The sequence below is a fragment of the Ptychodera flava genome, chromosome 15 (assembly GCF_041260155.1).
Source record: "Ptychodera flava strain L36383 chromosome 15, AS_Pfla_20210202, whole genome shotgun sequence".
Taxonomy (NCBI): Eukaryota; Metazoa; Hemichordata; class Enteropneusta; family Ptychoderidae; genus Ptychodera; species Ptychodera flava.
This window is the reverse complement of record NC_091942.1, coordinates 3805694-3822222: the sequence shown is the minus strand read 5'-3', so window position 1 is coordinate 3822222 and position 16529 is coordinate 3805694. Positions and strand designations below refer to the sequence as shown.

At 37.4% G+C, this 16529-nt stretch overlaps 1 protein-coding gene across 1 annotated transcript; it reads right to left on the bottom strand.

Moving 5' to 3' along the window:
* Positions 1–1561: 1561 nt before the first annotated feature.
* Positions 1562–8549, bottom strand: LOC139150915 (manganese-dependent ADP-ribose/CDP-alcohol diphosphatase-like). The gene is given in 4 exon segments (XM_070723381.1): positions 1562–4755; positions 5489–6012; positions 6014–6325; positions 8205–8549. Coding segments are annotated over 3 exon segments (972 nt in total). The 5' UTR covers positions 6169–6325; positions 8205–8549; the 3' UTR covers positions 1562–4462.
* Positions 8550–16529: the final 7980 nt, after the last annotated feature.

The window sequence follows — 16529 nt, the reverse complement described above, 5'->3', positions numbered from 1 at the left end:
ATTGACTGTTTTTGTGTGATTTTCGTCCTTTGAATTCCTTTGAAATTTGTGCACAGTCAATTTGTCAGAGATAAAGCTGATCAAAAATTCTGATCTTTTTTCTGCTTTTGGCCTGAAGAGGGCAGCCTTCATGAAACAATTATAGTACAGAAAAATGAAATTACCTCCCATCCTTTTTATTGTAGAAAGCAGCTCATTTAGATTTGACACAGTATCATTAGCCTCTGTTGCTGTGTGTTGCTGCTTTTAACCCTTTATAGCCAGACTTTCTCATAAGTTGCCAGAGTTGTCTGCCCTATATATTGGGGTTTAGGCCTGAAAGGGTAAAGTTCTGAAATGCCAACTGTTGAAGGTGTAACAACAAGTAATCTTGTTACTTCATCTGACAAACTTCAATCAGCTGAAACTTGTAGAGTGGGTAAATCATGGTAACTGTTTGACTCAAATAGTTCCCATTATTATGTGATATAACTTCAGTGATTTGCAGAAATTATGATATGCAGGAGCAGTTACTATGATTTGGGTTTCCTATGAGCATTAGCTTCAGATTGTGCGCCTTGTGAAATAGACATGAAGGCTTTCATTCGTTCTCTTTTGTGTCCACAGATATGATTTATAACGGTTTTGCATCATTCATGATACAATCCTGCCGAAAGTTTATCACACACACTATGAATTATGAGCTGTAAACTGCAAAAATACCAATAAATGATGATGGAGCTGCCTTGATACAGCACGTTGATATGGTTACATGTACAGTGAATGTTAAACAGTACTTAAGATTGCTTGTTTTAATATTTGAAAATTTTTTTTTACAGAAAAACAATCTGGCTTGTCTTTACTGCTCTGCCTAAACCAGACAATATTTAGCTTCACTAAAACTCTTGGAAAACATTTGCTCATCATAATGCTTAAAACAAATACATTGATCCATTGCTCCATGCACACTACATCCCTACCTCCAGATATCAAATGGTTCTCCACACTGTCTGTGCAAGCAGTGGATGCTTACCATGTTTCTATTTCCAAGCCAGTCTCAGTTTAGTGAGAAAGAGCTCTGAACACTGTCTGTAGTGCAGACACTGCGGGCAAAAACAATGATGATGCTCTGCACAATGACTTTGAACCAAGACGGATGTAGTGTGATTCATAAAAAAGTTACACAAAACTGTACTGTTTAAGAAATGGAAGCTGGCTCAAAGTGAGTACAATAGCTCCCTCTGTATAGGTCCAGCTAATGTTGATCTGAGTGTGGTAGGGTTGGCAGTCAATTGGTCTGTCATTCTGATAGATTGAAGTACAGTACAAGTGCAAATGGGGGCATCGTCCACTTGCACGCATCCATTATTCTGACTACAGTCTGATTTCGGGGAGCATCCAGCTGCCTGGACAAGAGACCTTTGGGCAAGCAAAGATGACATTGAGGGGGTGGGGGTGGAGCACCCAGGCAGAACAATGAGCAAGTAAATGAATGAATGGGCTATATTTTTAATGGACAAGGGCTGGGGAGGAATGAGAATCTACACAGACAAAAAATGACATTGACGCCTACAATAAAAGATTTGATCTCAAGACACTTTTAATAATTCATGGTATGAATCAAACCTGATATTTGATGGAAAAGTGAAAAAATAAATCAAAATTTACAGCTATGGTAGTTCCACTGATGTTGTCATTTTTTGCATTGGCACCAGTTGTTGCACCAGTTGTTGGCTTGGCAGCGTGACGTCACGTGCAGCACCAGTGACTTGGTGACTCTGTGCAAATGAACAAAATGGCCACTACTCTCTGCTCTATACAATGATCTGGCACGATGGAAATCAGGAGATTTTTGAAGCATAGGAGATTTGAGAATTGACATAATGATTGTAATGCCATATATGATCATAAATAGTTCTTGCTGTGGAACTTTTTTGAACCCAGTTATTGTTACTTGTGGTGTTCAGTGATATGTGGAGAAATTGTCTTGAATGGTGGTAACTTCATTGAAAACGTATGTAAGTACTTTAAATGACACCTGTTTACATAAGTATTGCTGTATTTATGGGCATGGTATGATAAAAGCAGAGCCCTAAATATGATATTTTTTCTATCATGTGAAATCTTGGCATTGGTGTTTCATAAATCAGTTATTTAAGCAATAAAGCACACCCAGCCACAGTATACCACAAGATTTTGACCAGTTCACGACATATATGCATGTGTGTTAGCCAGTGCATATATGAAGTGAACTGGTCAAAATCGAGTGGTATACCATCCCTCGGTGTGATTTATTGCTATTATCATAACAGTATATTGAAATTGTGGCATGGAATGTCAGAAAAGGATGTTTGCTCTTGCCGAAAGCTCGCGTGTGTGCCAACCATGGTATATTGCCATTGCACTGTTCTTTTCATGTCTCAACCAATCAGGTCACTGCATTTGCACCATCAATATACTGGTATGATATAATACCCAATATCGCCTGTTCCTTGTAATTAATGAATTACCATTCATTTGTATTGCACTGGACACATTAATTCTCTCTATGAAAGTACATCTCGACAGTGCTCAGCAACAGACCTGAAACTTTTTGCCTGCAAGCAGAAAATTTGTACATGCTCTGCAAGCTGTAAATGGGTCACAGTCCACACTTTTAATTTAATTCTTTTGTTCTATCAGTCAAAAGATGAAAATAAAACAAAAGAAGTCTGCACTGTCAGTAAAAGACATGAACTATAATTAGACATCATTGATCACAATAAACTAAAAACTGATTTTCTATAAAAATGTAAATGCACTATAATGCTTTTTTGTTTTGTATTTTTCAACAGAACGAATTCCAAGTAGAATACCTGATGCCACAAATATGATAACAAATTAACAGATTACAGGCATGAAAATGTTTCAAATCATTGCAAATTTCATAAAGAAATTCTTGAGTAGTGCATTTCACCTCATGTATATGTGACTTGTCGATCAAATGTCCAGTGTCTCTGTTTGGTTCAACACAGAAGACAATACGAAACCAAATACACCCATTTTTAGCTCATATTTGGTTTTATATATAAATACCAAAAAGAGCTTATATGATGAGTCGGTGGCATCTGTATGTCTGTATATTTGTGGGTATGTATGTGCGGATGTATGTCCGTCACACACAAAGGCTCCCATACCGCCAAAGCTACTGTCTCAGTATTTGGTGTACAGGTAGATGTAGGGGTTGAGATGTGAATTTGTTCAAATGAACACGTCATTGTCAAAAATGTGCAAATGAGGTAAGAAAAAGGGAAATCCTGCAAATGTGCAGGAGTGGTGGCAGTGAACTGAATCAGCCCACACATCTGAATAAGAGGATTTTGACCTTTAACCTATTTGTATGCAGGGTACCTATTATGTTTGGGAGTGGTAGCAGTAACTGAAACAGCTAATTGGTCATTTCTTGTCATTGTTTATGAACTGTGACATATTAACAGATCTGCTGAAACCATGGATGTCAATTTTTGTACATCCATGGTTGAAAGATTCTCTGCTATGCATGTTGCTAAAGTTGACCTTCAGTATCTAAAGTTTCAGACCTTATTTACTTTGGTCATTCTTAATTTTCTGGTTTAAATATTTCTTGTCGTTTTTCTGGTTGTACTGTGCAAAAATTGTCATAACATCAACGTATAATTTTCCTGCACTGAACAGATAGAAATAACACTTATTGTTGATCTTTGGTATGTAACAATTCTGATAAAATTTGAGCGACACCATATAATTGCGGTATTTTTCATCCAACTGGTAACTAGGTTCTACTGATGCAAGTAGCATAGATCCTGTTGATGCAAGTAGCAGGTTTGTGTTAAAATACACCATATGGAATATGTTGTGTTTCATTAATTTTAACGATAGTGACCTGATGGTGAAATATGGACTTGGCAGGAAAAGGGTTAATACTGTCAAGTTCTTACATGAGAAATGTCTGGACAGACAGCACAGCCAATGCTTTCTCAGGTTTCTGTATAGATTATCTCAATCTTGACCAATGGTGCATGTCACAAAATGTACTCTAATCGACAAATAGGCTGATTTTGTTCATACAGTCAGCACAATTTCTAATATCACAGAATCGGCTGGGCTCAGTCAAGTTTGGTGGTCACAGACATGGAGCACGCCACTGATGCCATTGGTATCATGGTTAAAAAATGTGCTGTGTATAAAAATACATAAAAACTGATATTTACATCTCTCTTGAATGGACAACTTTTATCATGTCAAGACTTGAGACTGATAAAAACTTACTGGTGAAATTTTCAAATTCAAAATTAAAAAGATTTTTACAATGTAAAATTCATTTGCCTAGTGTTAGCACATTGGCACTCCTCCACACCCTCTTTTGGCTGTAAAATGTTTGATTTAAGACTTAAAAACATTTTTTACAATGTGCTCATACCCGCTCTAGGCTGTAAATTTTCAGTTCTTAGAGTTAAAATCATTTTTACGATGTAAAATACATCTCCCTGGAGTCCACCCTTCCACAACCTCTCAGTACAAGTCTATCAGGAAACACATCCACCGTTGCAAATGCATTGCTGTCTGGTTTCGTTTCAATGATGCCTTCCATAGTGACATGATGAATGCCATGTTCATCCATAGCGTAGCCACCGCAATGATCATGTCCACACATGTAAGCCACCACACAGTCATATCTATGCATAACGTCAAGCAGCTTGTTGTAGTTCCAAAGCAGACACAATGGTTCACTGGAAGGGGCATAAACTGGCGTATGACCTGAAAAAGAGTAGTTTGAGAACGCCATTGACAAACAACTTCCAAAGACTGAAAGAGGACACAATATGAAAACAATCTTCTCATCCTGTCAACCATCAAAGACAGTCTTTTTGCTATGGTTTGGGGTTTTGTGGGAACGCTTGTCAAATTACATGTACATGTATAATGTAATTGTATCAACATTCCCTAGATGGAATCCTACTCTCATACCATGACTAGGGAACACTGATAAAATAAACCAGATTACAAAAGCCTTGAAACATTATCAAAATATGCATGTACATTTTAGTATTATCAGAGAATACTTTCAATATATTAGAAACTTGAGGGCTATGTAATATATTTATTTAATTTTTGGGTTATATAAATGGATAATTATTTTAAGTTTTTTGTGGTGATACACTAGTATGTGTTGCCGATCGATTACTGGAACATAATGGTATGCTGGCATTTCCATTAATGGATGCAGTTCAACAAAGGTAAACAGGAGACATCAATGTGTAAGTCAAATGAATGTGTCCCAAGTTTTTAGAGAGGCTAATTTACTCGTAAATAGTGTTAGACCCAAGAACACACGATTTTGCATGCCTGTGTAAATGTACTACGTTGTGCAGACTACAACCAAATGCCTATGCATTTTAGAGAGAGAGAGCTACAAAAATTTATTTGATATGAGGTACAGCTGTACCTACAGCCTCTGCAGTGTCACTGATCTTTCTGTCAAACAACTCACCAAATATGATAACTTTTTCTCCTCTACCAGCAGCACCTTTCAAAATTCCATCCAACCAGTTCAGCTGGCCGTCTGACATTCCTCCATTGAAGCTGACAAACCTTCGATCCATGCCGACCAATCCCTCTGGTGAATTCAAGTCCTTGTTCCTATTTATGTCCTTCACAATGTCCCTGGCCTGCTTGTATTCCAAGCTGTTTGTCTTACAGCCAAGTACTGATATATCATAGCTGTCCAGCACAATGAATCTGAGGCCATCACAGGGGCTGAAAGCATAAAATGGTTCTCTAGCACCGACAGGGTCTGATCCTGAATACAGTTCGCTGGTCAGCAGTTCACTTTTGTTGAAATTATAGAGTTCATGATTGCCCCAAACATGATAAATTTTCCCAGGGTACCTCTTCATTTCCTCAAGGACGGTGTTGAGGGCGCACTCCGAAATTGTTGTGCTCCCCTCTGAAGAGTTTTTGCCATCAATGATGTCACCGAGCTGAGCCACAAACGATACTTTGTTGACAGTCTCGGTTCCATGTGTCTACAGCATTTCTCAGCAGATCAAGGGAACTTCTGTAGTAACGCCAGGAAGTCTGTGCGAAATTAAGACTGTCTGGTAAATCTGCGTACTGGACATCAGCAATCACACCGAAGGTAAAGATGGGTTTGTTAGCGGTGGCAGCCATGCTGACAACTCGTAATCTTAATGCAGATTGGATGATGATGCTGCTTCTCAGTTACTAAGGCGACTCAATAAACAAGTGAGGTTTTCAATCATGGCATGCCAATTATCACACCGTATCACACTGTTGTGTTGACCAGGATAGATTTACATGTGCCAACCTGAAAAGAAATAGCAGAACACAGTGGGTGAGAATGAGATAGTTCGTTAGCCTATTCATCATCCCTGCACCGGTGGGGGACTGTGGCCTATCACTGCTTAACCCTTTGAGTGCTGTATTGTTCCCACCAAAATTTTAGTGAAACTTTTTTACTAATTTTTATGAACTTTTCTTTAATTTTTTGATAATTTTGGATCAAATGGACATCACATATCATTGGCTACAGTTTGTTATCAAAATTTTGACAAAAATACGGAAAAAGTTGACTGGAGTATGTTTTCTAAAGGTGACAAAAGTTGACTTTAGCGCTCAAAGGGTTAAAAATCACAGGCAAAAAAATGCCTGCTTTTGGGAGATGAAGGTTTAACATCCTTCTGTATTTCGAGTCATTGAGAATATACAATCCTAATAAAGCCTGCAATGCCAAATATGCATCTATTTGAAATTTACAGATCACACCTTGGTATCAGAAACTCACCACGGCTGTCAAATTACCTGCACTGGCTTATTATATGCAGTGCTTGACACATGTGTCTTGTAAGTTAATTCTGCCATCAATTGCAAAACCTGATGTCTCTCTTCACAACACGTCTTGACTTTCTCTTGAGTGAATGTGAAATTAATACTTAGCTTTCCCGGAAGCACTGTCTTCCAAAACTTTGCCTTCGATCAGACGTTGACTGTAGCTACTGGGTCATGAATGAGCAAACCATGAATATGATAGGAGAATATTCATTGTATTTTAATTGAAGTGGGAAAATCCAAGTGATATGACACTGTGATTTGAATTCCCCTCAAAGACCACAACATTGCTGACTGGAGGCAAGTTGTTCAAACGTTAAACTCTTACATATTTTTGAACCACAAACATTTAAAATCAAAATCTAAGTGGTGATTCAGAATGCAATTTTTATATGCTTTCACAGTTGTAACAGTCACATACTTCATTGGTGCGACTTAGTGCACCAGAGCTAAACACCTGCTATAAGCAACAAGATTCATTTTTTTGTATATCAGTTTTAATATTCTACAACCCCTTAAAAGTAAAGTTTACATACATGAGAAGTTTTGAATACAGATAACAAATGTAACATGGACAGAGATGAAATTCAGAGACTATTCTATTTTTAACTTAGTTTTATATACAATAACTTTTCTAAAATACTGAGTGTTTGCCATGAGTTTGTTTTGTTGGGTCAAATGTCAAAGTCATACATCCATGAATTTCAGAAAGCAAGCACTCTTGAGTTCATACCGAATATGTGGTAAAAAGCTATGAATATGCATGAAGTGTCAACCATTCAAACCCAACAAAGGAGCCAGCATCAATGGGCAAGGGGCTATGCATTGATGAATTTAAAAGTTTTGGCTTTCTACTCAGCAGTACTTTCACCAGTGGGTCTAACGCATTTGTGCCACTGTATAGCCCTGAATGAACAGAATTTGGAGCAGAATCTTGTGGCATTTTGAAAAAATATATTTAGTGTAGAATCATTGAAGTGGATGGATGCATACTTGCATGGAGGAAACATGACCATTGCCACAGTTTCTCTGCTCACCTTTGTCCATAATATAATTTATCTAATGTATATGCCTCTATCATTGTTAGATCCTGTTGGCTTGACTTTACATAATTCTTTACTTTTTGCCTTTAATTCTCCTGTAATTGATATTTTACTAGGTTTCTTATTTGTTCTTTTATAAGTTTTACTTTGCAGTGTAATCATTAATCTCCCCCCCCCCTCAAATTATCATGTGTAATTTATGCAGAGAGTAATGTACATCGTTGTTTGTGTACAGTGTGCCTGCCAAATTTACTTCCATTTGAACTTGGAGAGCTAAGTAATCTAAATGTTGTTATAGGTTTCATTGGAGCATACCTTTAGTTTGTCACTTAAATTCGTTACTCCTGTATTATATGTTCACTGTAGATTTACACTAGCCTTGGATCCAGCCCGGGGATCCAGTGATGACGGTGTGTTTGCAGAAGACGTTCTCATAACATGCAATGTTGCGTACTTGTATGGCTTCTCACCATCAGCAGATTATGTACTGATCACGAGCTCGAGCTTCGAATATGGAACACAGCTTCTTATGCAACGCCAATGGACCCCAAGCTCGTACCAGCTGACTAGGTGTCACGATTGATCGTTGACCTTTGATTAAACACAACTCCAGGAAAAAACCTTTGAGGCTTTGTTTCCATGACAAACGGCGCGCCATGTATATGTGTGGTTTTCGAAGGTTCGGCAGTGAGCACATAACCTTAGTTTGCTTACCTCTAAATCAATACAAGAACGGGTTACATCGTCGGATACTGTTCGGTTGACGCAAGATTTTTGCCCAAGTCAAGAGTTAGCTACCTTGATGGCCGTAGTACATAGTGAGCCGCAGCCGCAGTCGTACAGTTGGAACTGGGCGCTCATATGTTCACGCATGCGCAAAGGAGGCGACCGGGGTGCAACACCCAATGCAATACCTGCCTACTTGTAGTTTTAGCTTGTGTGAATGAAGCGTCGCATCTATCTGATCTGTGTCCGTGACATTCGTCAATTACACACAGGTTTCGATGCATTGAGTGTAAAGTTACTTAAAGAAGGAAAGATATAATACTGTTTTGCAATAAGCGCTGCGAAAAACGGCAACAGATTTGAATAGGAGGCTGATACTCATTAAAGTGGCAAAAAACACTCATCTCTGAATTGTTATTAATATTTATTTATTTTTTTTAATTTTAGGCACACAAAAGCCCATATCAAAAAGTAGTGATAAAAGAACATGAGCTTGGAACAGATCCCCTCAGTATGTGCTTCTCAGTCTCCTGAAGCCCTGTTGCTACTATTGATTTCCGAATTACCTCCTCCTCATCTTTCATTTCATGGTAATGCAGCATTACCTCATCACTTTCAGAATCAGAATCTCCATCATCTGATTCTGAAAAATTGTCATATTTTAATTGGAGAAAGTACTATCAGTACTCTATCGTACTTTATATATCCTTTCAAAACAAATAAGAAACTATGACAATATGGTCGGGGAGTGAAAGGTCAACTTAACTGTCTTTAATTGGTCAAAACGTAGCATATGTGCAGCAAAACCAAACCATTACAACACCACAGATGAATCTTCCACTAACCCACAACATATTTTTTGCAGAAGAGTAAAAGCAATGCGTTTGTCCACTCAGCACTTTCCACTGCTTGCAACAAGAAACACCTGACTTCTATTCCCTTTGGAATACCTAAAATACCAAATGTTCACAAGCTGGAGATGAAATTTGAAGACATTTACAATTGAATTTGTTGTTCTTCTCTGACACAGAAATATTGATTCAACACAGTCTACTTAGAAGTAGACTAACTCGCCATGTACCAGTACTTATCAGTTCATGCCTCTATATCAGAATTTTCATACTCTCTTATAAATATAGATTCACTGACCTACAGGTATGAGAGATTGGGTGATGATCTGATGTGATAAACTGAGCTTGAAACTGTATAGATGAGCTTCCAAGTCCAGTTTCAATTCTTGCATTGTACCAGATACCATTCTCTTGCAAGGCTAAACATCTGTTCCCTTATTGGTATCAGAAACTCACCACGGCTGTTAAATTACCTGCACTGGCTTATTATATGCAGTGCTTGACACATGTGTCTTGTAAGTTAATTCTGCCATCAATTGCAAAACCTGATGTCTCTCTTCACGACAACGTCTTGACTTTCTCTTGAGTGAATGTGAAATTAATACTTAGCTTTCCCGGAAGCACTGTCTTCCAAAACTTTGCCTTCGATCAGACGTTGACTGTAGCTACTGGGTCATGAATGAGCAAACCATGAATATGATAGGAGAATATTCATTGTATTTTAATTGAAGTGGGAAAATCCAAGTGATATGACACTGTGATTTGAATTCCCCTCAAAGACCACAACATTGCTGACTGGAGGCAAGTTGTTCAAACGTTAAACTCTTACATATTTTTGAACCACAAACATTTAAAATCAAAATCTAAGTGGTGATTCAGAATGCAATTTTTATATGCTTTCACAGTTGTAACAGTCACATACTTCATTGGTGCGACTTAGTGCACCAGAGCTAAACACCTGCTATAAGCAACAAGATTCATTTTTCGTATATCAGTTTTAATATTCTACAACCCCTTAAAAGTAAAGTTTACATACATGAGAAGTTTTGAATACAGATAACAAATGTAACATGGACAGAGATGAAATTCAGAGACTATTCTATTTTTAACTTAGGTTTATATACAATAAATTTTGTAAAATACTGAGTGTTTGCCATGAGTTTTTTGTGTTGGGTCCAATGTCAAAGTCATACATCCATGAAAGCAAGCACTCTTGAGTTCATACCGAATATGTGGTAAAAAGCTATGAATATGAATGAAGTGTCAACCATTCAAACCCAACACAAAGGAGCCAGCATCAATGGGCAAGGGGCTATGCATTGATGAATCTAAAAGTTTTGGCTTTCTACTCAGCAGTACTTTAACCAATGTGTCTAACGCATTTGTGCCACTGTATAGCCCTGAATGAACAGAATTTGGAGCAGAATCTTGTGGCATTTTGAAAAAAAATATATTTAGTGTAGAATCATTGAAGTGGATGGATGCATACTTGCATGGAGGAAACATGACCATTGCCAGAGTTTCTCTGCTCACCTTTGTCCATAATATAATTTATATAATGTATATGCCTCTATCATTGTTAGATCCTGTTGGCTTGACTTTACATAATTCTTTACTTTTTGCCTTTAATTCTCCTGTAATTGATATTTTACTAGGTTTCTTATTTGTTCTTTTATAAGTTTTACTTTGCAGTGTAATCATTAATCCCCCCCTCGAGGGCCCTCCCCCCTCAAATTATCATGTGTAATTTATGCAGAGAGTAATGTACATCGTTGTTTGTGTACAGTGTGCCTGCCAAATTTACTTCCATTTGAACTTGGAGAGCTAAGTAATCTAAATGTTGTTATAGGTTTCATTTGGAGCATACCTTTAGTTTGTCACTTAAATTCGTTACTCCTGTATCATATGTTCACTGTAGATTTACACTAGCCTTGGATCCAGTCCGGCGATCCAGTGATGACGGTGTGTTTGCAGAAGACGCTCTCATAACATGCATGATGCGTACTTGTATGGCTTCTCACCATCAGCAGATTACATGTACTGATCACGAGCTCGAGCTTCGAATATGGAACACGGCTTCTTATGCAACGCCAATGGACCCCAAGCTCGTACCAGCTGACTAGGTGTCACGATTGATCGTTGACCTTTGATTAAACACAACTCCAGGGAAAAACCTTTGAGGCTTTGTTTCCATGACAAACGGCGCGCCATAATACTGTATGTGTGGTTTTCGAAGGTTCGGCAGTGAGCACATAACCTTAGTTTGCTTACCTCTAAATCAATACAAGAACGGGTTACATCTTCGGATACTGTTCGGCTGACGCAAGATTTTTGCCCAAGTCAAGAGTTAGCTACCTTGATGGCCGTAGTACATAGTGAGCCGAAGCTAAATGGAGCGGGCAGCCGTACAGTTGGAACTGGGCGCTTCTGGGCGCTCATATGTTCACGCACGCGCAAAGGAGGCGACCGGGGTGCAACACCCAATGCAATACCTGCCTACTTGTAGTTTTAGCTTGTGTGAATGAAGCGTCGCATCTATCTGATCTGTGTCCGTGACATTCGTCAATTATACACAGGTTTCGATGCATTGAGTGTAAAGTTACTTAAAGAAGGAAAGCTATAATACTGTTTTGCAATAAGCGCTGCGGAAAACGGCAAGAGATTTGAATAGGAGGCTGAAAGTCATTAAAGTGGCGAAAAACACTCATCTCTGAATTGTTATTAATATTGATTTATTTTTTTTTAATTTTAGGCACACATAAGCCCATATCAAAAAGTAGTGATAAAAGAACATGAGCTTGGAACAGATCCCCTCAGTATGTGCTTCTCAGTCTCCTGAAGCCCTGTTGCTACTATGATTTCCGAATTACCTCCTCCTCATCTTTCATTTCATGGTAATGCAGCATTACCTCATCACTTTCAGAATCAGAATCTCCATCATCTGATTCTGCAAAATTGTCATATTTTAATTGGAGAAAGTACTATCAGTACTCTATCGTACTTTATATATCCTTTCAAACAAATAAGAAACTATGACAATATGGTCGGGAGTGAAAGGTCAACTTAACTGTCTTTAATTGGTCAAAACGTAGCATATGTGCAGCAAAACCAAACCATTACAACACTACAGATGAATCTTCCACTAACCCACAACATATTTTTTGCAGAAGAGTAAAAGCAATGCGTTTGTCCACTCAACACTTTCCACTGCTTGCAACAAAAACACCTGACTTCTATTCCCTTTGGAATACCTAAAATACCAAAGTTCACAAGCTGGAGATGAAATTTGAAGACATTTACAATTGAATTTGTTGTTCTTCTCTGACACAGAAATATTGATTCAACACAGTCTACTTAGAAGTAGACTAACTCGCCATGTACCAGTACTTATCAGTTCATGCCTCTATATCAGAATTTTCATACTCTCTTATAAATATAGATTCACTGACCTACAGGTATGAGAGATTGGGTGATGATCTGATGTGATAAACTGAGCTTGAAACTGTATAGATGAGCTTCCAAGTCCAGTTTCAATTCTTGCATTGTACCAGATACCATTCTCTTGCAAGGCTAAACATCTGTTCCCTTATTGGAGTAAACTGAGGAAGATTGTATTCAGCGTGTTTGTTAAGGGCACTAATCAGGTAAATGTTACCTGGGTTCCCCAGTCATTTTACTGGGGTTCCCCATGGTATATCAGTGAGATCTGATCATGGGACAGTAGAAATGTTATCTGCAGGGTTCCTGAATCATTCATCAATGTTTCCCAGTCGTAGCAGAAATATCTATATTCAAAATGTTTAATATGATAATAAATTGCTTTAGTGCAATGATGACCCTGTTCTTAAAAAGGTATGCAACTTATTTGTCAATGGAAAACTGAAATGTGTTATTCCTCACAACAAATATCTTTTCAGAACATTTAGACATAATTACATGTAGAAACAGAAACTTTCACACAGTTCAAACCTAGTGATCTATTGAAGTTCTTCAGCAATGATGTCATGCATATGATATCTTAATACCACTGATGTGATACCACCTATGTTATATCTTACGACCACTGATGTGATGTCTGAATACCACTGATATGATATCTTAAGACCACTGATTTAATATCTTCAGACCACTGACGCGATGTCTGAATACCACTAATTTGATATCTGTAGACCAATGATGTGATATCTGAATACTATTGATGTAATACTTTAAATACCACTGATGTGATATCTGAATACCACTGATGCAATATCTGAATACCACTGATGTGATATCTGAGTACCACTGATGTAATATCTGAATACCACTTAGATGCAATATCTGAATACCGCTGATGTGATATCTTGGGACAACTGATGTGATGTGATGTCTGAAGACCACTAATGTGATATCTGAATACCACTGATGCAATATCTGAATACCACTGATGTGATATCTGAATACCACTGATGCGATATCTGAATACCACTGATGTGATATCTGAATACCACTGATGTGATATCTGAATACCACTGATGCAATATCTGAATACCACTGATGTGATATCTAAATACCGCTGATGTGATATCTTGGGTCCACTGATGCGATATCTGAATACCACTGATGTGATGCCTAAAGACCACTGATGTGATATCTTAAGACCACTGATTTAATATCTTCAGACCACTGACGTGATGTCTGAATACCACTAATTTGATATCTGTAGACCAATGATGTGATATCTGAATACTATTGATGTAATACTTTAAATACCACTGATGTGATATCTGAATACCACTGATGCAATATCTGAATACCACTGATGTGATATCTGAATACCGCTGATGTGATATCTTGGGACCACTGATGTGATATCTGAATACCACTGATGTGATATCTGAATACCACTGATGTGATATCTGAATACCACTGATGTGATATATGAATACCACTGATGTGATATCTGAATACCACTGATGTGATATATGAATACCACTGACGTGATATCTGAATACCACTGATGTGATATCTTGGGACCACTGATGTGATGTCTGAAGACCACTGATGCGGCTTCAAAATATGCCCTATTCAGATCAAGAAAACAGCTTGGGAAAGAGAGGAGAAATGATAAACCATGGATGACGAATTCCTTACGGATATTAATTAAGAAAAAGCACATTTAATACAGTAAACTTGTCAAAAACAATTTTATGGAGCCATTTCTTAGTTCTTACAGGAAATTAAGAAATACTCTGACAGGTATTCTCCGCAAAGAAAAGAAACGTTACTATTCCGATAAGCTCATGAATTGTCGCAATGATATGAGAGAAACTTGGGCCATAATTAATGAGTTGCTTAGGAAACATAATGCCACTAACATCAAAATTCCAGACCAGCAATGCATTCTATCTGAGGATGAAACTGTGATCCATACTGAGTTACAGGACATAGCAGATGATTTCAACAATTTATTTGTACATGTTGGTGAAAAGCTTCCAAATACATCGAATGTAATCCACTAAGATGTTTATTTTATGTCATACTTGAAACCCCACTTGCGAATTCTTTCCTCTTTCAGCCCGTAACTGAGCGGGAATTTACATTCAATGATTTATTTGTTAGATAATGGGAAGACCTCTGTCCGTAATAACATTAAAATGTGAAACTTTTACAGTACTCTGCCGATGTAATTTCAGAACTTCTTTTTCATATCTTTAATTTATTATTATCAAATGGCGTTTTTCCTGATTATTTGAAAATAGCTTGTGTTGTTCCTATATCTAAGAAGGGAGACACAGAACATATATAATTTCTATATTGCCTTTGATAAGCATATTGTAAACAACCAAATCGATTTCGAAAAGAACACAGCACCAAAATTTCCCTGATAGACCTTGTTCAATACCTTTTACATGAAATGGAACAAGGGAAACTCAATATTTATCAACTTTTCAAAAGCGTTCGACACCATCAACCATGACGTACTTATCACAATACTGAATTATTACGCTGTGAGAGGCGTACCTGTCCAATGGTTCGCAAGCTACCTATCATCCCGTCATCAATTTGTCGGTATGAAGGGCGTTTACTCTTCTAGAAGTTTAATTACTTGTGGTGTTCCACAGGTCTCAATCTTAGGACCTACGTTATTCCTTATTTATATTAACGCTTTCGGAGTGTCATCTGATTTCTTTGACTTTCGGTTATATGCCGATGATTCAAATTTGTTCCACACTTTTGAAAAGAAAGATTTTTTCAGTATCAAATTAAGATAAGCTAAGGTTTCTAAATGGTGTACCGCAAATAGCTAGGCTAACAATGAATTTTACCAAAACAAATTATTTGATTGTAACGGGTAGCAGGAACAAGATTGACACCTCTGGAACACTCGCTATGAATGACACACCAATTTCTGAAGTCATCTGTTCTTCTTTTGTTGGGGTTACTATTGACAAATGTTCATCATGGAAATAGACAATTTCTAATGTCAAGTCCAAAATTAGCAAGTTAACAGGAGTATTTCTACGTTTGCATTCTGTTTACTACAATCTATTCTTGTCACGTTATACAATTCTACAGTTCTTCTACATGTCATTTATGGGCCGGGCATTGGGGAAGTATATATCAGATGCATTTAAATTAGATTTTGAAAATACAAAAAACGTATGGTATAATTAATGCTTTCGGCAATTTGAATTCATCGTCAAAACCACTATTTAAGAAGCGTGGTATTTTAAATATATACCAACAACATAGTCTACAATTGGCGGTTTTTGTCCATGATATTTTACATGAGAGGTTGCCCACAGAACTTTCTGACTTTTATATTCCCATCAACCATCCTTACTCAACCAGATAAAATGTTAGAACTGATCCTATAATCCACCAAATATATCGGGTCAATTTACTTTGAAATTTGCAGGAGCAAAACTATATGGAACAATATTCCATTGAATATTAGAGATACTAATTGCAGGTCACATTTCAAGCGGGAGTACAAACACTTTCTAAAAACTGAAAGATAATCACACAGCTTAGATTAGATTAGATATACTTTATTGTCGATAAAAACATGGAAAATTGT